Here is a 25,957-nt window from a genome sequence, read left to right on the forward strand (position 1 = left end):
TGGGTTCTGCCAATTTTTCTGCCAAAAGCCTGCCAATCATCTCAGAGGAAAGAGTCTTATTATTTTTCCCTCCCAGGATTTCATATTGCCAAGTTGTCTTTCTACCACCATGTCGGTTTTTCTGTAGCTTAAATGTTCTCTATTGTACATTTCTCGATCACTTTTTTATTAATCAGAGTTTTCTGTCTCAACTATAGGAATCTTATCTTCTTAAAGGATTGTCAATCTGTTTTGCCATGTCAGGCACGTACCTCATCATTTAGCTAAGGTTATTTTGTGCATTCCGTGGTTGTGTGGTGTATGGTGGTGGGTTTCTGATGGGTGAGTGCTAGGAAGTCTGAGTATTCTGACCTTGGAGGGAAGTCTAAAAGAGTCCGGTCGTGGGATTAGAGGGAGAATAAAGGGCAGGTAATGCCATCGTAGTTGTGACAGGGAAAGATAAAGTGGGAAGTCATTTTAGTGGGTAACAGTCATGTCTTGTCCTCAGTGTTCACTCCTGGTACCAAATGATCGCATTCTTGGTGATTCTGAGCTCCAGCTGTTACCTGTAAATGCCAGGTTGGTTTGTAATAACCTCATCCATGATTTTGTCAGGGTGCTGACCTAACATATAGATAATCCTGGTTTAGTGACTGCCTTCTATAGCAATTTTGAAAATACAACGGTGATGAAAATGCAACAAGACTTCTCATTTTGACCTTCACAGGTCTATAAAGCAAAGTAAAGTTGAAGGAAGATAAGCATAGCCACGTGAAGTTATTTGTACTGAATCTAATCCCAATTCCTGAGTTAGTGGACAAAGTCTTCCGAAGTTTGGTCCACTGTTTATTAGACCCAGGTCCTTCCTGCATGTCAAAAGCAATTCAGGTGGTGACCTATAATTAGGTGTGTGGTGGCAATGCAGAAGACCATTGCGCCAAGGAGTTTACGGTCGTATTTTGATTTTTACTTCACATTAAGAAAAATCTAGTTTAGAACTCATTCACAGCTAACCTGTTTTTCACTCCCGTTTGCTGAATAAAGAAAGGGGGCGGGAAGCTCCAAATAGCTTCAAAAATGAAAGTCTCAGACTTTTGGTTCACATCCCAGAGTCATGTGTCATCCGGTCAAGGTCAGGTCTTGCAGTCTCATAACCATAGTAGGGCATGAAGCTGTGGTGCCAGGTTTTGATAAAATCCTTGAGGTTGTTATTTGTGGGAACTTCTGCATAGAAACTAGCATTAGGCGCTGTGGAAGCTGTCTATCCTTGGGCTACATCTGCTGTCATTATTAAGGAGTTCTTAACAGGTTGTAAGAGATTGGGATGTCGTCTTGCTTTGCATGTATGCTTTTAAATGTTTTATTGAGTTAATAATAAAGCTTAAAACCATTGTTTCTGGATACAAAATAAGCAATGGCCTGGACACCTATCACTGCCCTAATATCTGGCAAAACAAGGTGTCAGGCTTTCAGGAGGCAGCAGTGGTGTTCCTTTTTCTCATGTGGCCATTGTTGGATTCATCTCTTGTCAGTTATTGTCCAGGCTCCCATATTCCCTTTATTGGAAAGGTTGAGAAAATAGTCAAACAACAATTGCAACTCTTGGAAAACAAATCTGGATCTGTTGCAGTCAAGTTTCATGTCAGGCTATGATATGGAGCCTATATCAAGATCATACTTGTTGATGACCTTTAGCAGAGTTAGGAAGGTGTATCACTCCTTGATCTCTCGTGGCTTTAAATACTATCAACCACAGTATTATTTTTTTTTTACTTCTACTCCTTCTACAGGGAAGTAGAAGTGGTTGTGTGCACAGCCCCTCATTTGTGAGGGACCAAAGGGCTCAACATTCTCATCCCTGTTTAACATGTGGCTGAGTTGACCCATGAGTTCTAGGACTGGTGTCATCAGTATGTTGTAAATCTGTCATGACCATCTCCTAGTCTCTGAAAAGTCCTGAGCCAGACAGATATTCATCAAAGGTAAGAATAGCTTCCCAACCGTATCAATTTCAAAGAACCAAGATACGAGTTGTGAATGAAGTTGCAGTGGCACTGACAGAATTGCAGAAAAGTAGAATTTCAAATCATGGATTAATCTTATCCTGGGATTACATTCTGGTGCATCCAGATCACTATGAATCACTCTCAGATGGGGAAGCTACAGTCCAATTTGTAAATATGCTTGTAAGCATTGTTGACATATCTTAAGGGGAGGCATTTCTTTTTATTGTGCAAGCAGACCCTGATGCCCTTAAAGAGTTTTGGCAGCATTAGCTATGGCTAGAACAGAACTCAAAACATTGAGAGAAAGCAATGCAGAAGTGCCAGGCTCACATCCACATCCAAGTCATAAATAGACGTATTGAAAAGCTTTTGGCAAAGATGCCTGGCCAGCCATTCCCACTAGCCCTCCCCTCCTGATCCCATTTTTGACGTCCAGCTGGCCAAGCTTGTCACCTGATGGTTGACAGCATGGAATCTAGTTTGCTGCTTGAATTGCAAACTATCAGTTCTTCAAACCACTGCATATTTGTAGCTGTTTGGTATTGTATTCTATTGTTTTGTACAATACCAATCAAAATACAACAGAAAGCAGAGAGTGCCAATAATTTTAATTGTATTTTTCCCCTCTTCAGGCTGATTGAAGAAGAGTTTCAAACACATTTTTGAGAAGAGGATGTGAAATTCAGGTTAAGCTTTTCTTCCAGAAGGCAGAGCCCAACAGGGAAATTCCAATGAACTAGCCATAACTACTTTTCCTTAAAGGTGCATTGCTTTAAAAGAAAAAAAATATTACATGTAATATGGAATCTCTCAATATGAATTAACAAATCAATTTATTTTTCCACAAAAAAAGTTTTTATATTCTTTGTACTATTAGTATACTTTTATTCTGGCAATTACTTTTTCTTTGAATCTCTGTCTCCTATTGTTAATGCTAAAAGACCATTACTTTGTAATAATATATTAAAACAGTAACATAATTATATCGTATAAAAGACTTATAAAAGAGAACCCTAGCCCATTATAAAGTGCTATATGGAGAAAAAAACATTCTACTAAACCAATAGTCCCCAACCTTTTGGGCACTGGGGACTTGTTCCATGGAGATAGGTTTTTCTGAAGACCGGAGGGGGACATAGTTTTATGTGCTGCCTGCATCCCGCGAATGGAGCTTTGCTTGTTTGCTCAGCCTGGTTTCTGGCATGCCGCAGCCCAGTACTAGTCCATGGAGCAGGGATTGGGGACTCCTGTACTAAACTATGGATGGATTGACAGAAAACAAATTTTTAAAAACTAAACTAAAGCTCAAATGCACATTTAAATTATATTTATTTTAAAACATTTATTTAAAAATATATCTGAAATATTGACCAAGCTATTAAAAATATATAACTTGTCTCAAATTTGCATATATTTTTTTCAAATTCTAAATCAATTTTTGAACAATTAAATCTAGCACATGCCAAATCATATTGCCTGTCTCCTTTGGTAAAAAAATCTAAGAGTTGATTCAATACAGGTAGTCCTCAACTCACAGCCATTCATTTAGTGACCATTCACAACTACAACAGCACTGAAAAAAGTGACTTTTGATTGTTTTTCATACTTACGACTATTGCATCCCCATGGTCACAAAATCAAAATTTAGGCACTTAGCAACTGGCATTAAGGCACCAGGCTAGAAAAAAAGAGGTTGCAAGTTCAAGTCCCACCTTAGGGAAGTCAGCTGTGTAATTTTCGGCCAGTCACTCACTTTCAGCCCAACTCACCACACAGTTGTCGGGAAAATAGGAGGAAGGTGTATTGGATTTTTTGCCATCTTGATTTAATTGTAAAAATAGAAAATATGGGATAGAAACAATTAACAGTTGCATTGTCCCAGGATCATGTATTCACCAATTTTTAACCTTCCCAGCCAACTTTTGACAAGTGAAGTCAACAGGGAAAGCCAGTTTCATTTAATGATCGGATGATTCTCTTAGCAACTGCAGTGATTCGCCTAACAATTCTGCAAAAAAGGTCATAAAATGGAGTAAATTTCACTGAACTGCCTGGAAATTTTGGGCTCAATTGTGGTCATAAGTTGAGGACTATCTATACATAATTGCGTTTTTCATAACTGCTCAAGCTTGATATATCTAAAGTTCTCCATAGAATGAAATATTTCAAATGTTTTAGAATATAGTTTAATAAAATATTAAATATTTCTGCTTTCCAAATTCACTACAACAAAAATATTTTACCAATAAGTAATTACAAATGGAAACATATTTGGATGGATTTAATTTTTACTGTATGCCAACTGAAGAACTCGCTAGTGTTGAATGTTGAACAATACTGTAAATAAAATGTCACCACTCTTACCCCATACTATATCATAGGAACCCCAAGCTTTCAATGTTTACAAATGACTAGATTTTCAATTATTAATTTGTCCAATACATCATGTGTTTCCCCAAAAATAAGCTCTACCATGATTTTTTAAGATGCTCGTAATACAAAAATATTTGTATTTTATACTTCGATAAACTAATAAAGTTTTAATTTGAAAAAACGATGTCAGCCAGATGGACACATTTAGTACTGTATTTCTCCGAAAATAAGACCTAACTGGAAAATAAGCCCTAATGCATCTTTTGGAGCATAAAATAATATATAAGATCTGGTCTTATTTTCAGGGAAACACAGGTATTGGCAGAATCAAACATAAAAAGGGCTGATTTCTCTACACAGTTGTTCAAAAAAGGCTATCTAATTTACAAGCCACTGAAAAAACATGAGTAGTAAGATACCTGATAAAGGACCTATAGAATTCCTAGAAGTCACTAAAGAGCTGATAAAAAGCAATTATTCCATCATGCCATTCTTCATTTCATACTTAGAAGCAAGAGTACTATATGTGTTCTGTTTCTTTTATCTCGGGCATAATTGTGCAAAAAAGTGATTTTCAACCAACTACATTACTATAAAAATAATACTCTTGCCATCAAAATGGTACATGCAACATAGATATACAAGAATACTTCATAATTTATATCTGATATTGTTTATGAAAGAAATAGCCTCAAGCATATTTCATCTTAAATGGTAATTACATAATTTTATGGCTTTATTAATTCCTGGCACAGATCCTAGGAATTCATCTAAAAAGTTTTATTATAGTATATAGAATTACTATTACTCTAAATAGAGTTACTAGCAGAAATCCCTCTGAATATAAAATAATGTTCTTCTGATAAAGATTATATACAGCAGATCTTTTAGCAGCATGCTTTACTTTTTCCATTTGAAATTTTTCCATTTTTTTTTTTTTTTTTGCATTTGGAACAGTAATTTAGGACTTCATTGGCAGTCAGGCTGAATGGTATTATATTGTTACGTCAACAAATCAGATAACTCTTGTTGTTAATGTATCTAGATTTTTTTTAGAGAACTCATTGATAGTACTGTCTGGAATTGCTTATAAGTAATAAGTGGGGGGGGGGGATAAAATCAAATAAGTAAACATATGAAACCCTAACCCAAATTCCTATCTGGAAAGTTAGCAGGAAAAAAAATACAACAAACAGGTATATGCAATATTTTTTCCTGCATGCTGGCCAAAACATTTTAATTCAGGTCAACCGTGGTCCTACTTCAGTAGAGTAAAAATAGACATAAACATATGTCGGTTATAAGCCTTTGCTTGAAACAGAAAGCATTTTTCTTTAAGAGTGGTCAAGAAGCAACAATAGCAAGGCTGGCTAAACTCAAGATTTATACATTCTTCCCCTTTGTCTTACATGTTTATTTTCTCAAAAACTTTGCCTATAAGGTTACTCTGTACTAGAGCTGATCCCAAAGCCTAACTGTTTAAGAACCAATGAATTTGGAACAAGAGTATGGTTGATTTTAAGGAGTTTTTCTTTCCCAAATTTAAATAGGAACCAGGGTTTTTTTAAAGTTACCAATAATGCAAAGGACAATAAATGAGATTAACTCACATCATTGAAAAGACAATACCCACTGGTTGGAAACTAAAGGGATTTAAATAGTCCAGCATTCTATAGTTATAATGAATCAGGTAAATGCATATGCTAAAACAGAGAAAAACTAGCGAATGCTCTAGGCGGCTATATCCAACTTTTTAAAAATGGAAGGCAAGAATATTTCTAATTAGCTGGAAGCTAATACAAAAATCAAATTTGTGAAGTAGAATACATTCAAATATTGTGATCCATTCAGTCTGATGCTACTCATTTATTCCAGTTGTGAGCTCTCTTGGGAAAGGCAGTTTCATTGCAAATTGTCAGAGTTCCAGAAACCCCCCCAACTCCAGGTAAAAACTCTGAAGCAAGCTTTTTTCAAAGTTCTATTTACTAGAATAGGTAAACTGGCACATCTGAGAAAACCCGAATCTGAAAGGTCCGGGTTTTCCCTCAGTAAATCAAACCCCCCCAAACCATCCCCTCACTCCTCAGTTGATCACATGCTCCAATCACCATCCGTTCCATCTTGAGACATCACTCCGACTACTACTCCTCCAGATGCAGGATCGGCCTGACCTTGACCGACAGGAAGAATGCTATTAGGTCTAAAGTCAACCCCTCTACTAAGTCCCCCCTCCTACTTTCCCACACGAGAAAGTGGCAGCACGGAAGCTTCCGACCTAATATGGCTTCCAAAGCTAACACAAATATTTTCATGTATAACAGTGATTTTACCATTAAAAACATAGTCCAACAATCAAATCTGAAATTTGAATTCAGGAAAATAAAGGCAAGACAAGTTTTCAAAGATTCTTATATATGTTTCCAGTAATTGTTTTTATTGAAATTTACCAAAAAGTTATTTGTTCTTGGACTATATTGTGTGGTGTTGAAAAAGCCATTTCCCCTCCCCTTTCAATGCAAACATATTCTGAGAAATTAAAGTTAATTCTTATGTTCATATCTGTATGTACAAGACCACCAACTCTCCCCAAAATGCTGAATATATAGGGCCAGGACTTAATACCGTTATAACTAGAACCAAGCCACAAAGATACATTTACATGTATTACAGATGTCACAAATAGCTAAGAAAATGAATAATGAATAATGTAACATAAAATATGGTTTTAACAATTCTACTCCATTTATAAAGGTGACAACTTAAACTGCTCAATTTTGTCATTAATACAATAAATAACAAAATTAGATGAGAAATATAAATGAAAGCTATAACAATTACTTCTTTGGACACAGAAAGAGAAGACTACCCTACTTTTAAGGCTGCAGATAGGAATTTTCCATCGTTAAATTTGTAAAGAATATCCATTTAGGAAAGTGATGCAATTACATATTGTATGTCTTTGCATTTCAATACTTGCAATCTTTTAGACATATATGACTCTTAGTGTACACTAAGGAGCTAAGAGAACTTTAGTGATACAAAACCTAAGTGCTGGAAACATTCATACACATAGTACTGGTTTACTAAGGACAGAGTTAGCTCGTTGTTCTTTTTTTATATATCTATCTATCTGTGAAGAACACTGACATATTCTAAAATGTGTCAGCTTAAACAATCACATATGTGATAGAAAGTCAAATGCAGTTCAAGTGGAATACATACAAGATATTTAAACAAAGAAGCACAGATATTAATGTTCTTTTGCTAATGCCTCAAATGTAGATATGAACTTGAGGAAAATATTAAGCAATGATTCCTATAATTATACTGTCTTTTTATGAAGTGATAAAAACTAGTTCAATATTATAAGGCAAGTGACATTTGTGAAGCCTTGAGTCTGAAATTAAATTAAAACATTCAAATTGTAATTGCTAAGAAAACTTTTTAAATTTTCTTGCCATTTCCAAATATACCATTATATGGCATATAGTTCAGAGATCAGTCATGCAACATTAGGAAGAGATCTGGGATGTAAGCAAGTTTACTCACCAGTAATAAATTTGAAGATTTGATGTTGCACTGCCAGTGGATATAGCATGCAGACTTTTCTCTGCCAGTATTTCTATTTACAATTTTTATTACATGATTTTCTTCAAGTCACCGTGGCAACCAAACAATACAGGTACATTTTTTGCTTTGTAATACTTAACACATCCAGAAGACTGAACTTTAATTCAGACTATAAACATGTGACTGCACAAATTTACTAAGTCATTACCATTTGCCTAAGTACAATACTAAACCCAAGATGAGCAGAAATAGATTTGATATGAGTCTGACTGAAAGTCAAGATTCATAAAACTAAATTTCAGGTTTATAACATAAGCCAAAGAGGGGTGGGTGGTTTTTTTTTGCACTTTTCCATTTAGTTATCTAACCTTCTAATAATTTATTGCCCTTTGAACTGTGCAAAATATATTAGCTTTTGATGCAAAATGGTCTTCAATTTCTAATACTGGACAGGCTTAGGATATTTATGGCTTAAACTTGGACTTTTAACATCAATATTACAGGCATGTGTTTCAACAGATATATCACTACCCAAGATAAGATAGTTACCGTAGATATGATTTCAAGACATGTACTGACTGTTAAAAAATAATTCCCTCCCTTTCCTGAAGGAAAGACACAACAGCTACTTTGTAGGTATAAAAGTCAACAGCCCTATTCAAGTTCAATTTTATAACCAAATTATCATCCAAAGTTTTCTAAAGCAACTTAGATACCTACCTACATTGGAATTTACATGTGATAAATACAATATTTTTGCCCTGAAGGACATTGCTCTGATGCATATGAAAATTTACTTCTACCAAACAATTCCAAATTACAATTCCAAATAGACTACTTAGTGCAAAGTTGGTTTTGTTCTCCTGGTAGTTTAAATCAGATAAGTAACATTTTGACCATTGTCCAAGGTTTTTGCAAATTATATTTGCTCCAGTTATAATTCCAATGACCTGATGATAATCAAGTGTTTTACTGTGATGCACTCAACACTGGTCATTTTTTTCATTTTGTTCTGTGAAATTTACTTTGTTGCTTCAATTCAGAATTCTTCATTTTGACATGCACCAACAACATGGGAATTGAACTGTACTACTATAATTGTGATATCATCCCTGTACATCCGAGCCAACTCTTCTGGAAGACTGAGCATCTTGGAGAGCCGTTCATGATCCACAGTGCCAAATTCATTATTTCCTACAGCATGGCGTATTAAATGAGTAGCAGCATTCTGATCTTCAAAGGCCGAAGAGACACGGGCTCTCCTTTCTGTAAGAAGCCCATGCATCTGTCCCAATGTTACCTTGTAACCACCAACGGCTATTGGCTCCTGATGATGAACACCTGTAAGATACTCACCTACAATTCTAACTACATCCTGCCTGTGCATTGTTTCCCACAAACCATCTGTTGCCAGTATCAGGAATTTGTCCTGAGGTCTCAATTTGTGGTGTATCACTTCAGGCTCAGCTGTGAGATATGGTGGAGTATGATAGTTTGGTGGAATGAACTTTGTATATTCATTATCATTGAGTTGATCGGGGCCAGATTCTACTACTCTCTTCTGAAGGTCAATGCTCCACTTAAATTTGACATCACCAAAAGCTCGGAAAGGCATAAGTAAACCCAATAGCCGATCTTGTTTGACAACACTCTTTTCTTCAGACTTTGGATGTTCCATCTTAAGTCGTTCAATTTCACTTTCATTGTGTGAATTATGATCATGAGACAAAGCAACAGCAGTCCAAGAGCCATCCTCTTCTTGGACACCAAGCATGGCTCTACTATCACCAGTATTGGCAACATGCAAATCAACACCATCTACATGAGCCACACAAGCAGTTGCGCCAGAAAAAGCTACACGCAATACTAAATAGTTAAGAAAAGAATTTGGATCTCCAACTTGTGCTTCCAAAGAAATGTCATTGTCAAGCCTCTTAAATGCATTAATTAAAGCTTCTTTGACATCTGTTGTTTCTCCAGTGTTAAGATCTATGAGTTCTTGCCAGTAAGTTCGCAAGCTGTTGAAGTATAATTTGGAGGCTTCTTTACTGAAATAGTCATTAGGGTGCTTATGCCACTGTAAGATGGGCAACAGGGCCCTACCACTTTCAACAGCATTTTCTATTTCAAGTAAAGTTTCGTGGGGCAACAAAGAAACAGCTATATAATAAAACAATCTCTCACTGACAGCCTGGGCACATGCACATCCTGCGTGGCCATCGAATACACCCAGAAGCATGCCTCTTGTCTGTAAACAAGTCGCTGCACTTCTTCGATCCTCTATGGGAGCATTGGCTGGCAGCTGGTTGCTGTCAAAGCCAAGAACAGAACTTACATTTTTGCCATCAAACTCTGGCACTTTGAAACTATATTCATTTGCCTTGAGGATGCTGTTGACTTGTGGAGGCGTGAGGTAAAATCGCTGTGGTGTGGAGACATAGTTTCTTGCATGAATAAACTGACTGAAGTTTTCCTTTGGTCTGCAAAGTGTTGCAAGCTTCTTCTGAGGAACATACCTCAAGTGCTTGTGAGTTACGGGAGGGGACAGGCAACATAGATGCTTGTGGTGACAGTAACATGCAGTACTGTATATCCTGCCAATCTCACAGTTGCGAATTAATGGGAGTAGTAGCTGAGCTGGTGCTGGCATGGCATCAGAGAACAATGGCAGTCTGGAGCTTTTGACTGGAATTGCTGGAAGAAAACATAAGACAACGTAAACTTAGGATAGCCCTTTCATAAAAAAAGTATATATGCACCTTATCATGTACCCATATACTCAATTTTATTTAAAAACCTCTTTAATGTGTACAGCTTTGCTGATTCAACAGATACTTGCAGGAAGCAAGAATATTTTGAAGTATCAATCTAAGATTAAATATCTCAATCCACCCTATTATACTGGTAGAGAATTACAAACAGCATTATTTAATTTAATCGAAACTTCAAGTTGGGAGAACAAAAGTCATCTCAAAAGTTGAAGGACCAAAACAACCCAAATTGAAATCCTGTCCTTGAAAAGACTCTCAGCCTCTACATGTAATAAGGATTTGGACTGCTATATGGAGGAAATTGTCACAATTGTTATTTGTGTTAAATATTGTAATCTATTTTCTCCAATATGATTTCCCTCTAATTTCACAAACTTAATAACAGAACAGAATAACAGAGTTGGAAGGGACTTGGAGGTTTTCTAGTCTATACAGAAAACCCTATAACGTTTCATACAAATGGTTGCCCAATCTACTCTTTAAAAACCTCCAGTGTTGGAACACCCACAACTTCTAATTAATTGTTCTGTCAGGAAATTTTTCCTTAGTTCTAGGTTGGCTCCCTCCTTAATTAGCAATAGCAATAGCACTTAGACTTATATATTGCTTCATAGTGCTTTACAGCCCTAAGTGGTTTACAGAGTCAGCATATTGCCCCCAACAATCTGGGTCCTCATTTTACTGAGCTCAGAAGGATGGAAGGCTGAGTCAACCTTGAGCCTGGTGAGATTCGATCTGCCAAACTGCTGGCAGCCGGTGATCAGCAGAAGTAGCCTGCAGTACTGCACTCTAACTATTGTGCCACGGTGGCTCAGTAATTAGTTTCCACCCATTGCTTCTTGTTCTGCCTTCAGGTGCTTTGGAGAATTGGCTGACCCACTCTTCTTTCTTGCAGTCCATTAGATACTGGAACACTTCTATCATGTCACCCCTAGTCTTTCTTTTCATTAAACTAGAAATATCCAATTCCTGCAACTGTTCTTCATATGTTTTAATCTCCAGTTCCCTAATCATCTTTGCTGCTCTTCTCTGCACTCTTTCTAGAGTCTCAACTTATATCAGGACAACCAAAGTTTGAAGGAACCAGGCATATATCATCTTTGTATTACCCACCAGTAATTCTGGCTCCAAATTCACCGTTTACAATTGACCAAAGATATTTATTGTGTGTAACAGCTATCATGTACAGTAGACTGCAGTCTGGAACTACAAAACGTCCGACAGATTGTTTTAAACAATTAGTCATTTAATGGTCTTCAAGCAAATCACAAAAATAATTAGTTTCCATTTTGTAGATAGTTGTTTTCAGCAACTATCTACTGTTACACAATTCTTGGTCTATGACAACAGCAACTTCAGAATTAATATGTAACATTATTGTATGCTAGAACTAACATCTAGCCCAAAGATTCCCAAATTTTCTTCTTCTAGTGCCCTTAAGTGTAATTTTCTCACTGTACCCCTATCAATTCCCACATATGCTCCATAGCACCCCAAAGACATTGGGACAGTTCAGTGTATTAAGTAGTAAAATATCCTACAGTGCCTGTGAAATTATTGTAATAACATAGGTGTCAGTTTGGGAGCCACAGATCTAATCCACACTTTCAACTAACAGCTTTTCAAAAGGAACTGCAGCATACTTTTCTAAGCAGTATTACCTTAAAATAATTTTCTTACTCTAAAATGTTTTCTGTTCTATAGATCTACAGAAATATTTTAGTTATTTCACAAGGTTTGGCAGGGTATTACTATCAAATTTGTGTTTTTCAATCATGGAATTTCAAAAAAAGTCAAACTGTCTTAATCTGAGTAGTCTGTATTAATTTCTTGCTTCTGTATTCCTATATTTTGGTTGCACATAATTTGCTCAGTGTTTTGTTTACCTGTCAGTCTTTCTCAAATGTCAGGTACTTTTTGCTACCTTAACCCTTAATAACCATAAAAGGAACACACAAGGTGGATCCATTGTTCCTATTTTATATTGTTTCCTTTACAATCATACCCTTTTGTGGGATTTTTACAGTGCACTAGTAATATGCTACTCGAGAGCCTTTTGGGGGTGAAGCAGGGATAGCTTTTCTCATTGCACAATTTAAATATGTATATAATTTTAAATTCTGGAAATGTCTACTTTTATCTTTGTCTTTCATTTATTAAGTCAGACTGTTCTAGAAACTGCCAACAAGGGATCAGATTCAGTTCATTTCCTCAGTTTTATCATTAGAGCTGCGGTGGTGCAGTGGTTAGAATGCAGTATTGCAGGTTAGCTCTGCCTTGATCCTCACTAGCTCAAAGTTGACTGAGCCTTCCAAGGTCGGTAAGAGGATCCAGACTGTTGTGGGTAATATGATGACTCTGTAAACCACTTAAAGAGGGCTGTGAAACAGTATATAAGTTGAAGTGCTATTGCTATTTACTGTTTACTGTCACCTCTCCAGACAACCTTATCATTTTCAGTGATGACTTATGACTATCAATAAAACAATTTAAAAGCCTGATATATGTAGAGTTACTAGTCATGGTTACCTTGACCAATATTCACTTCCCAGGTAGGACTCAGCACTGTAACAGATAGTTGATCATAACAGGAGTGTGGTACAAAGTGGAAAACAGTGGTGGGTGGGGGAAGAGCCAGGGGGAAAATATGTCAGTGACAAGCCCAATCTATGCCAGTAACTGAAGCAAGCTAAATTAATCCTACCTGAGGGCATTCAAAAAACCACGAATGAAGGTATTAACAATATATTTTATCTTTATATTATATTCTAGAAACTTGGGAAGCTTGTCAGCAGTACATTTGCACAGATAAGTACATTCATTCATCCCATATTCAACACACGTATAATGGTTGGATACACAAATCCTAAGGATATTTTAAAAACCATAATCAGTTGAAGAAACAGTAATGGATAGATCTACATATAATGTGAAATCATAAAGCATATTTTACAAAGCACCATACTGAGTTCATGTATTTAAGCCCAAATTAAACACGCTACATTGTTTAATGTACTGTGTGAAATCTGTTTTTATTGTACAGTGAAGCTGATGTCTGTGACATTGAAACCCAAGGTAAATTTATTTGTAAGACTATACACTAAGAAAATACAAATTTTAAACTTAAAGCATTTACAAAGATAATACTTACAGCACCTTTTTCAAACTTGGTATTCTCCAGAAATGTTAAGACTACAATTCCAAGAATTCACAGCCAAAAATCCCAGAAGTCATCTACAGTAATACTTATTTAATATACTCCCTCATTAACCTATTACCCACCCCCAAAATTTTATTACTCTGATAATAGGAGCACAAAAAATACCTACCAATTCTCCTGGGCCCAGGACACACACACATTCTCCTGTCACAACAAGAAGCCGCCAACATCCACAAAGCAGAAGCCCAGGAATAGCAAGGAACAGGAGAGATTATTAAAGGAGGAAGAAGAAGTCTCCAACATTGAAGGGGGACAGGAAAAAGAAAGACAGAAACACAAGCAGTTTGTTTGTAGTCACAAACATTAAGAAGCAACTTGCAGCATAGCCATTTCTTAACCAGCACTATCTAAGCTTTCTACAGCGGAACACAGAGCAGATCTCAATCACACTTGCTATGCAACATAACATCCAGTTCACACAAGACTCATCTGCTATCAGCCAGCTCTGAAGAGCAACAGGCATATACATTGTTTTGAAACGAAGCTGGAGGAATATTTTAATCTGCTAAAGATCAGATTCAATTATTTGAAGCCCCTATCAAAGGGTATAATTGCTCTGAACAGAGCAATATAGAGTTTTCACTTTAGTATTTTCTACAAACCAAGATGCTCAGGATTTTTCCAGCTCACTGATCTAACAGAGATTAGTAAACAGACATACAGGACATATTCTGACCAGACTGACATTTAAATCAAAACCAAATGTCCATATTAAAACAAGTATGAGCAGTACTGAAAATAACAAGTATGCTTCAATCTTCCTGAATACATATGAACATCACAGAAAGGCGGATGCCTCTTAGATGAAGAACAGTTTATCACTACCACTTCAACAATTTGGTGTTTTTAAAAATGCCGTCTTACATAACCCAATTTTCCTTATTGGAATATTGGGGTCATCAAGCCATGGATTTATAGTCAATCTAGTTACAAGACGACATCCTATTCTCCAACTTCTACAAAGTCCTTGCAAATTCATGGATAGAAGAGGGTCAATCACAAACCTGGCAAGAACACATCAATTGTTTAGCTGCAAAAGGTAGTTTGTTCCTAGTATGAGAGCATTCCCACAGGGGATTAACTATATCTTTCCCAGGATGCTGTCAATCCTGTTAATTATTCTCCATATTGCAGCTAGTGGTTTAAAGAAAAAAGGCCCGCACAAGTAAGTTCTTCTGGATAAAAGGCAAGAGGAAATAAATTGATTCGTCTATGTAATGATCTGCTAATCAGATTAAAAGCTTTAATTATAGTAGAGGTGTCCCCAGGGAGAAGAGCAGCATTTTTAAAGTATCACAAAAACCTCAAATAAAATGCTATCTTAAGTTTTGTTCTTTTGCATTCAAGAAAAAAAGCAATATGCCTCCTAACTTCAATATTATTAATCATATAGAGGTTTACAGCACAACTCCAGCAGATGGAAATAGCTGGCTGCCTATATCTGAGTCTGAAAGTTTAGAAAAGAATTGAGTGGGATTACTGGGAGAAGTGAGCTGTAGAGAATACCACAGGCTATGAAGAGATGAGAAACTAGCAAAGAATTATATAGACTACAATACTGCTGTCATATGTCTAAATATATATGCTATAAGCCTATATACAGTATATGTTGCCTATATATTGCAAGAAAACTACATTAAGATGTGATTGGAGACTTTTCAATATATGCTTATATATACTGTATACATATATTGTATGTATATGTATTAAGAAACACTTAATAGAGCCACTGCTCAGAAGTAACACTTAAATGTGGCCCATTTTGCTCAAAAGGGTCTGCAGACAGGCTAGAACTTTCCTCTCCTACTCTTTCCTTTACTAAGGAAACCATCTGGATCTGTCCGTGAAACCACCGGGACCCAAAGGTTCCCCGCCCCCCACTACCCAGAGATGCAGCACAGTGAACTAAAGCTTTCTGAAGGCAAAAACACTGGTGGATCCCGAAATGTCACCTTCAAGTCGGACCGAGGATGCCTGTTTTGCATGCCTGGCTACATAACAACAACGCCGCCGCCGCCGCCGCCGCCGCCGCCTCTTTCAGGGGCTGCCTTGGAGACGCCTGAACTCGGGTCTGTTGCTGAAACTACGGCCGCGTCCTCCTCCTGCGAGGCATCCCCGGTCTCCTCTTGGGCCTTTCCGCCTGTACCCAATATGGGAGGCAGCTGCACGGCGGCAGCAGCATCACTACCTCCTCCTCCTCCGCGCAGTCTGCGCGCACTCCTCCGCCTCAGGCCGGGAAAAAAACGGAGCCGAGAGATGGCAGCGGCCGCTACCCAGGACCATCCGCGGGTGCTCCAGCCCCAGAGCCGGCTCTAAACCCAGAGATACTGACCTGGCCCGAGATGGGGAAGAGGGAAGGTGACGGTACCCGGCGAGGGCAGCGGGTTAAGAGGAGAGCGAGCGAGGCGGCCGCTGTCCCGCCCTTCCGCGGCCGCCGTAGACGGGGCGACTCGGCCTCTCCCCCTCCCACCCAGAAGCCCGAGTGGCCAGCGGCGAGCGCGCGCCCGCCTCAGCTTCCCGCTGCAGCCGCGCAGCGGACGGGGAGGGGGGAGGGGGGGGAGGGAGACGGGTTTGAAGGCTCGTGGGCGGTTTTTGTGACGCTGCTCAGATTATAGAGTCTTCGCTCGGCCGTCTTCCCGCTCATTGGCTAAAGGCAGGAATGGGCGGGGGGGGGAAAGAGAGGGCAGGTCACGTGACTCACACGCTCGCTCATCCCAAGCTCCCATGCTTTCCCCCCCCTTCTCCTCCTTTTCCTCCGTTTTTCAATGGTGGGGCTCGGCGGAAGGATCTCAAAGCTTTTATGTTCGCGTCCGCGGATCGCCTTGCTGCGAGTGGCTTTCGGAAGCCAGATGCACCTTGTACAAATTGCCGCTGAGGACTTCTTTTCTTCTCTTTTTGTTAGGGTATCTTCCGATCTGATAAAGGCGGGAGCCGGCAAAAAAAAAAAAAAGGAGAGTTCGGCCGACGTTATGTTTGGCTCGGATCTCACAGAAGGTTCTCCTCCGTATTAGCTTTGCGGCCTATCAGACCGCTTTGCTGAGAAGAGGCGTGGTCCGTGCTTCTGGGGTGGGGACGCGGGAGATGCAGGTGGAAGCCGTATTCTGTTGAAAAGCAAGTGGGAGCAATTTTTAGAGTGGGAGCGTCCTTCTTCCCAATACTCCCTCTTTGCTAAAGTTGTAACCAGTGGTGGGATTCAGCCAGTTTGCACCAACTTCGGAAGAACTGGTTGTTAACTTTCTGAGCAGTTTGGCAAACTGGTTGTTGGAAGAAATCATTCAGGCAGAAAACGGGCTGTTAAATTACTTGAATCCCACCACTGGTTGTAACTAAGTTCACCTGACGACAAGGATAGCTATCCTTTGCTTTGGATATGAAATTCAGTGGACACAGTCACTGTATATGTGTTTGCACAAGGGCTTGTATCAGGGGTGAAATGCTCCCGGTTCGGATTGAATCGCCCAATCCAGTAATGGCGGTGGGTGGTTTGGAGAACCGGTAGCAAAAATCCCCATCCTGCCCCCTGCATTTTTTCTTCGGCTGAAAAAATGCTTTTAAAAATAAATAAAAAACCCTCTGATGATTATGCGGCTGATGATTGAGTGGCTCAGCTGGGATCGTCTGAACCTTTTAAAAGCATTTTTTCTCAACCTCTTCAGCCGAAGAGGCTGTAAAAAAATGCTTTTAAAAGTAAAAGAAAAAAGTTGGTCACGCCCACCCAGTCACATTACCCCCTCACCAAGCCACGCCCACAGAACTGGTAGTAACAAACTTTACATTTCACCCCAATTGTATAATTACATAGGGGTTCTAGGTTTGCACAAGAGATCAAATGGAAATTAAACCCAACTGTGTTTGTGCGGCAGGCTGAAAAACATAGTTGACTGGTTTATGGTTTGGTAAGTGGGTCTTAACGTAAACCCTAATAGTTCAATGTAGCCTTTGCAGGTATGAACAGACACAGCTCACCTATTTACAAAGACTGCCCTAACATTTTAGGGGAAAGGATGTGGGGAAGAAGTGGGATGAATGAAGAACCTGCAGTAGAATAAATAGAGTGAAATGCAGTGAGTTAATCTCAGCATTTCTGCAGTTTGGATCCACGTTACATAATCAGAATTTGAGAAGATGGCTTGCTGGAGACCCGAACAGCAGCATTCAAAAATATGCTCATCTCACTTTTATACTGCATATGGTGACCATATTTTTTTGGAAAAAATGAAGGACAATCCTGAAAAAGGCAAATCTGAAAATAAAATGTTTTAACAGTTTGTTTATAAAGATCGTCTGAAGTTGTCTACAGTTATCTGAAGGTTGAATCATTGCAACTGGACTAGTATTTTGTCAGTTTGAGAGCTGCAGAGTTGTATCTCTCAAACTAACAACAAAAAAACCAATCCAGCTGCAGTGAGTCAACCTTCAGATAACTTTAGACAATCTTCAGACAACTTTACCTGGATGATTGAGAATTTTCACTGACATCTTTCTGTTTATAACTGATTTATGAAAGAAAAATGAATAGCAACCCCCCCAAATGCATATTAAAATCAAACAAATTGCAAATTTATTTTTAAAAGAAACCAATTTCCATATTTTTCACATGAGTATGAAAGTGCATTAAGTCATAACATTTGTACAGTAAAAGTTTAACTCAATAGGACAGATGTATGTTTTTGAAAAGTCTTAACAAGCAGCTTATTGAAATAAAGGATTATGTTTATATGAAAGAATGTATGGTCACTGTACTTACATATAGCATTTTCCTGATGTGCTTGATTCTGTACAAAAATACAGAAGAAAATAAAATCTTTACTCTCGGGTTAAAAGGGCTGTAAATTTCATTCAGCTCTGGGAGATTAAATGGATATATCAGATTTAACAACTGAAGTAATTTATCATTGCCTTCTGGGATTGTTTTTTAACTTTCCAGTTTAGACTGCTGTCCTGGGATCCAATCACTAATCAGATCTGACTCTGTTGCCCAAGGTTTTCTAGGATTACTGCCTGCGTAACAGAACAAATATAACATTTATTTTACACAGCAGTAGTTAGATACTCATACAGTAAAGTAGCACCTAAGATTCTGCATAACACTCCTACATATAAGATTAGGTTAAATACAGCATGCGGTTGTTATATGCTGCTTTTTTAGGTACTTGGTTCTCAGATCATTAAAGGCCTGCTTTTTCCCCATAGTTTGTTTTCATCCTTAAACTTCCTTTTATTTTTTATTTTGATTCAATTTTGTGGTCACAGAAGAGGGTTTTTTTAAAATATGAAGTACTACTGGGTTCCAAAAGCTTCAGTGCTGTGAATGTTAGGAATTTAAAACCTGTCCTACCCTGAGGGTCAGCCAGAACTGGAAAAGTGACACTGAGAAAGACAGTTGGTTTTAGATTTCAGACTGTGTGACCGAGCCATTTCCATTGACCTACAGTAGAAGAAATACTTCTGTTATTTTTTAAAAAGGCCAGAAGTAGCAAACTCTGAACTTTTGAAGATATCAGTTAGTTTATGAAATGACATGCTGACTGCACAAAAGTATATTGATGTATCCAGGAGGAGGTCCCAATTCTTATAGAGACAATGTTGGTTTCTGAAAATCTGAAAGAAATCTTTATCGGTACCTCTTTAGATGCTGTGCCAATTTTCCATGCAATTCTTCTGTTGTATGTTTAAATAAAATACATTTAGAAACAACATTTTATTTAACTTCACATAAATAAGGTGACGCAGGAAGGGAACAGCAGGATGAAAATGACTGAAATGAAACATGATAAACCCGCCATTCCTGACCATAATTAATAAGGCATGATGAGGAGTTTTGAACTAAACTGAATTGATCTGAATCTGAACTTCTAATAACATTGATTGCATTATAGCAATAGCATTTAGGCTTATATACTGCTTCACAATACAGTCCTCTCTAAGTGGTTTATAGAGTCGGCATATTGCCCCCAATAATCTGGGTCCTCATTTAACCAATCTCGGAAAGATAGAAGGCTGAGCCAACTTTGAGCCTGGTGAGAATCGAATTTATCAACAGATTGGCAAAATACAACTAAGCTACTGTGACCTAGAGACTGGATAAACCCACAGAATAATACAATTCTACCATGTTCTATGATATAATTCTAATTCTACATATTGAAATTGCACTACATTTCGGTCTGCTCAGCTTGCTGGATGCTTTTCACATAGTGCTTAGCCTTAGCAAATGGAATGCATTTCTATGTATCAGCCCCTGTATGTTTTACAGGAGAGGCAGAATAAAAAAAATAAATAGTGGGAGAAAGGATTCATGCTTCAAATTGTAAAAGAACATAAATCATGCTTTAAAACTCAAATTCTACCCTTCCCTTCCAAGTCCCAGCCATGCAATCAATCCTTCCATTAGGTAGAGTGAGTTTGGCTGACTTTAGTAGCCACTCTTGACATCATGAAAAGGTCCATTGCTATTTATTAATTTATTGTTACTGTTACTATTATTACTGGCTGGATTTAAACTTAATAATAGAATACACTAATTAAGAGCAATGGCACTGAAGTTAATAATTAGGTCTCATTATCTTCCATGGGTCTAGGTATGCATGACCCATTGCACTTTTTTTGGTTGAGGTTGATAAATGCCATAAGGCAAAAGGTGTATCTGTGTATATATTGGCTCAGGTGCCAATTTAACATGGTTAGTCTTGGCTTGGTTACTACTGTGTTTCCCCGAAAATACAACGTACTCCGAAAGTAAGTCCTAGCTTGATTTTTACACATGCGCCCAATATAAACCCTACTCTCAAAATAAGCTCTAATTAAGATCCCGCCCACTCCAGGATGCATGAGTAAAAATTAAGCTAGGGTGGGGATGGGTGGGGGGAGCTGCCCTACTACTTAACTTCGGACAGTTGCAGCCAGGCCTCGCACACCTCAGCCCATTTCTTTTGCAGCCGGCAAAGCTTTCCTGAAGGCCTCTGTAGCTGATAACAGAGCTCTGGATGTATCTGGAGCTCTGTTATCGGCTGCAGAGGCCCTCAGGAAAGCCTTACTGGCCGAAGAAGTTCCTGATGGCCTTTGACAGTAGAAAAGAGGCCAGGGGCAACACGTGCAAGTGAGGTGATTCAGTGGATGACATCTCTCCCGAAAATAAGACCTAGTGTCTTTTTTGGTGGCAAAAAAACTAAGGTCTTATTTTCAGGGAAACACGGTAGGTGTTTTAATGGAAGGGTTACTATTCTCCAGAGGCAGCATAAAGTTTTGGACCATCTCTGTCCAAACAAACTAGTAACCCAAGTTAGCCAAACGTTTGTACCTGCAAGCTGTTTTCAGCTAAAATCATGTACAGAAAACGTGGCATCCCTTTACCAAAGAATGTTTTTAGTTTGACCAGTTTGGCTGGAACAGGAATGGAGGGAAAAGGAAAATGCTTAAAAATGATTTCTCAATATTTGTGAGAATCCCACTTCTTGTTTTATCTCTCCTATTTTCCTTTTCCAGTGTTCATACTTACTCATTACCTATGTAACCTACAATTTATCATGTTCTGCCTCTTGTTTCTGACGGAGCTCTTCATAATTTTAGATATGATTTCCTTTACAGCCACTGCATGATTGTTCTAGACTGATATTCCCCAAATTGAACCAGGGCCTTTTTGAATGCAAAGCATACACTACAGGTAGTCCTCAACTTACAATAGTTTGTTTAATGAATATTTGAAGTTACAATGTTGAAAAGAGTGACTTTTGACCATTTTTCACACTTATAACCATCGCAGCATCCTATGCTTACATGATCAACATTCAGATGCTTGGTAACTAACTCACATATATGACGAAAAGTCTCAGGGTCACGTGATCATCTTTTGTGACCTGACAAAGTCAGTGGGGAAGCCAGATTCACTTAACAACCATGTTACTAACTTAACTGCAATGATTCACTTAACTGTGGCAAGAAAAGTTGTAAAATGGGGCAAAATTAACCTGTCTCACTTAAGACCAGAAATTTTGGACTCAATTATGGTCGTAAGTTGAGGACTACCTGTAATTCTTTGCATTGCAACGACTTTTTACCAGTATAACCTGATGACCAGTACACAGATAATTAAGCTAGAAGGCAATCTTGATAAGCTGTATTTCAGCCCTAATAGCAAGAATTACCCATTTTATCAAATGTTATCAGGACACTTGAGTCTTGAGCCACTATCTGCTATTTATATATTAATCATGAACAGAAAAGACACTTAAAATTCCAAATGGCTTTGGTCTGTAAACAGCTTCCTAAGTGAATTTCATATCTTATTTACATTCCAATGTCCAGACAACATAAGTTTCAACAAGTGGGATTTTGCAAGGATCATTTAAGAAATGGCTGTAAGTCAAGATTGTGTAATATTCCAAAGTATAATGTTACAGATTCAAAAGAGCATTTCAGATAAAAGGAATCGAGGAGTTAAGGGAAAAGTAGGTCATTGTGACCTTAGTCTGAATGCCAAAACGAATAAAAAAATAATAATGGTGAAACAGCTCCTCAGGGAATTTTTTATTTTACTATAGTCAAAATGTATCATTTTCAGAAAGGCCTGGATCAATAGTAATTTTTTAAAAAGGCGGTTCAGTTTTTTAAGTTTTTTTCCCCAAACAAAACAAAAACAAGGCTTCCAGTATCCAGTCAAACTTCTCATTTAAAAAAGTGAACAAAACAGGGCAATGGAATCCAAAAAACTCCAAAAGCACAACTTGCTTTATAAAGAATTATACTCAAATGAATTTTATAGAAAGGTATATTAGTTTCCATGTTTTATTAAATCAACCACATAAAAGAGCAATGAACATTTATTTTTATTCATCTACTAAAATCACATAGTCGCTCATCTACCAGAATAAATTCTGGGTGATGAGCAAGAATTGAAACACAATATAATTAAAACAAAACAAAACAAAAACATCTAAAATGATACAGAGGCCTGATAAAACTTGCCTCCATCAACCAACCAATCAATCTTGAATCCCCCAAAGTTGCAGGTGGCCCTTGACAATAATTGCTGTATTCTGGAGAGGATTTCTTAATGTCATATGCAATCACCGCCTTTAAAACAGCCACTACCACCTCTGCAAATTTATTTCTTTTATGGTTTTATCAGAAAATAGTCTTCTGCAGTCATGACATAAGCCTAAGATTGAAAATCAGGTTTGTCAGATGTTACATCTTTTCTATCTTGCTTTATGGAGTGGAGAGTTGGACTGTGACAGAAAACCACTTGAAGAGACTAGAAGCTTTTGATATGTGGATTTACAGGCGGCTGTTACGCAGTGATGGGATTCAGCCAGTTCGCACCACTTCGGGAGAACCGGTTGTTAACTTTCTGAGCAGTTTGGTGAACTGGTTGTTGGAAGAAATCATTAAGGCAGAGAACCGGTTGTTAAATTATTTGAATCCCATCATTGCTGTTATGTATAAGTTGGGTTAACAAAATCAGAAATGAGGAGGTGATAAACTTCCTGGGAAAGGCAAGGGAAATCATCAAAACCATAAAAAAGCAAAAGTTAGAATATTTCGGGCATGTGATATGACACCCAGAAAAATACGGCATCCTTCACTTAATCCTCCAAGGAAAGATTGAAGGCAAATGAGGTCTAGGCAAAAGAATAACATCATGGCTTCAAAATCTAAGGAACTGGTTTGGACAAAACTCAGCAGCCCTTTTTTATGTGGCTGTTGATAAAAATAGGATTGCCAACATGATCGCCAACATCCGATGACGGATATGGCACAAAAAGAAGATGAAGAATGCTTGTACATTAGTTACCAGGATTTGTCATAACGATTAACACTAGAGCTTCATTCTAGAAATTCTCATACTGAATTGAGTGATTCTTTGAATAAGGATGGTTAGAACTGCATAGGACAAAATAATAGTCTTGAATTGTTTGCTTATACACTGTGCATTATACATTAGAGTACATAAAATTAAATCTGGATGGCATGATTCAAGAATCTCCACAGAATGTAGTCAAAAAGTCACAGTGAATGAAAGCTTGTTCTCAGCAATCTGCTGTTGGTTTTCTGTTCTTTCATGAAAACTATTTCTGCAATGGTTAATCTGATTCAGTCTCTTAGTGGAGCCATAATAAAAGGTTTAAACTCTCATCTTGAAATCAAGGGACTATAGTAGTAGGGTTGTAGCAATGTAATTCAAGAGAACTGCAGTGTGATTTAGGTGGTAATTGATCTTGCAATCTTTCAGGCAACTTTCGTAATAGATAATGATTGTCAGAATCACTTTGGATCCGTTGTACCTCACTGTTGTATGAATTCTACCTGACTCTTAAGATTCACTATATATCTTCTTAGAAGTTTGGGGAAACTCTCCTTTAAATTGCATTTTGTCCTTGAACAAATGCTAACAGTTCTATGGCCTCACATGTTGCTCCCTGCCCTTAATGTGTCTTGATAGCTTCTTTAAAAAATTGCATACCACTTGAAGAATTGTAGAACTCTATCTCAATATTATTTACTAGTGTTGCACTGCTTGTCTCATATTTATTTTTATTTAAGTTTTTTTAAAAAAAGAAATATTAAGGAAAATAAATGGAAACAAAACAATTCACCCAAGTAATGCTAAATTTTCAGATGATAGTCTGACATTATCATATCATGATTTTCGCTAGGTCCTTGTTCATTATTCATTTAAAGTATCTATTTTCAGTGTCTCTTTTGGTAAGAAGCTTATTTTTGCTGTATGTCCTTCAAGCCAGGGATCTCCAGCCTTGGTCCCTTTAAGACTTGTGGACTTCAAGTCCCTGAGTTCCTCAGCCAGCTTTGCTGCCCAACCCAATAAGGGGCATGCATAAGAGCACAAACATGTCTACCGTTCCTGTCTTATTGTTTCCTTTCATTATATCCAATTAATATAGTTATTACATACTTATGCTTATATATATGCTTATATATTATATAGTTATTTTCTGCTTATGCTTATATATACTGTTGTGACAAAATAAAATAAATAAATAAATAAAATAAAAAAACCCTGCTTAGGCAGGAAACCCTATACCACTTCAGACAAATGGTTATCTAATCTCTTCTTAAAAACTTCCAGTGTTGGAGCATTTACAACTTCTGGAGGCAAGTTGTTCCACTGATTAATTGTTCTGTCAGGAAATTTCTACTTAGTTCTAAGTTGCTTCTCTCCTTGATTAGTTTCCACCCATTGCTTCTTGTTCTACCCTCAGGTAGAACAAGATAATAGTTTGACTATTCAAACTATTATAGATATAAATCTGTGCAGTGCACAGTCAGTCAGGCAAACTTTCCAATGTTTTGGTAAGTCTCGTGCTTTGATCAATGCTAGCATACCCTTCTTCATTTTCTAAGTTCTCATTGTTCATAGCTTTAACAAAGTACAAAGCTTTTTCTCAATGGTGGCTGAATCAGGAAAATTAAATCATGCATGTAATATCACATTCAGCCAATAATGAATTAGCATGTATATTTCTGTTGGTCTTTAAGTTAAAAAAATCAAATCTTGTGGTTTCCTACTTGAGCATGGGGTTGGACTAGAAGACCTCCAAGGTCCCTTCCAACTCTGTTATTTTGATAGCCTACAAGCAAGTGATCTTTCGCAATGTGTTCACAGTGTGTCATTTCCCAGAGTACATGATAGTAAAGCCTAGGTTGAACAGACTTCTTTGATCAAAGTTGGATGCAGTGGTCACAATTTGGGGCTGATGATTACTGTAAAACAATGGAGAGCTATTTAATCAAGGCTTTTCTTCTGTTCATGAAAGGCCTGGGAAGTTACTGTAGGAGGAAGGTGCTTTCCTTAGCCCCCATTTGCAATACAACATGGTACTTTAGGTTATATATTTTCAGCCATGTGCAAAACCATAGCCAGAATTTGTGAAAAAATAGACCTTGTGAAAGGCTAGGGCCTAGGCCAGTGGTGGCGAACCTTTTCCTCACCAAGTGCCGAACAGATACATGCTTTGTGCACTTTGTGTGCATGCATGCCAATCCGCGCTAACATGTGGCTCCTCCCCTATGCGCTGCGC

General features: G+C 37.8%; 1 protein-coding gene across 5 annotated transcripts; it reads right to left on the minus strand.

The window, feature by feature from the left end:
- Window positions 1-6,769: 6,769 nt before the first annotated feature.
- Window positions 6,770-16,472, minus strand: PDP1 (pyruvate dehydrogenase phosphatase catalytic subunit 1). 5 transcript variants are annotated; one of them, XM_058177493.1, is made up of 3 exons: window positions 16,252-16,472; window positions 13,229-13,264; window positions 6,770-10,622 (listed from the first exon to the last, which is right to left on the minus strand). In XM_058177493.1, exon 3 carries the CDS (start codon window positions 10,576-10,578, stop codon window positions 8,968-8,970), a length of 1,611 nt encoding a protein of 536 aa, XP_058033476.1. In that variant the 5' UTR covers window positions 10,579-10,622; window positions 13,229-13,264; window positions 16,252-16,472; the 3' UTR covers window positions 6,770-8,967. The 5 variants fall into 5 exon arrangements, with proteins under 5 accessions (XP_058033476.1, XP_058033471.1, XP_058033474.1 ...); XM_058177488.1 differs by lacking the exon at window positions 16,252-16,472 and adding an exon at window positions 14,029-14,074; XM_058177491.1 differs by lacking the exon at window positions 13,229-13,264 and having other exon boundaries at window positions 16,252-16,384.
- Window positions 16,473-25,957: the final 9,485 nt, after the last annotated feature.

The sequence above is a fragment of the Ahaetulla prasina genome, chromosome 3 (assembly GCF_028640845.1).
Source record: "Ahaetulla prasina isolate Xishuangbanna chromosome 3, ASM2864084v1, whole genome shotgun sequence".
Classification (NCBI taxonomy): domain Eukaryota; kingdom Metazoa; phylum Chordata; class Lepidosauria; order Squamata; family Colubridae; genus Ahaetulla; species Ahaetulla prasina.

Bases quoted from the DNA above. Each gene is read 5' to 3' on its own strand.
- PDP1 (XM_058177488.1), bottom strand. From the start codon at position 14,059: ATGTGTGTGTGTCCTGGGCCCAGGAGAATTG. The intron at 13,265-14,028 runs GTAGGTATTTTT...TATCTGTTACAG, and splicing joins TCCTGGGCCCAGGAGAATTG to TGCTGAGTCCTACCTGGGAA. The intron at 10,623-13,228 runs GTAACCATGACT...GTTTTCTTCCAG, and splicing joins GGAAGTGAATATTGGTCAAG to CAATTCCAGTCAAAAGCTCC.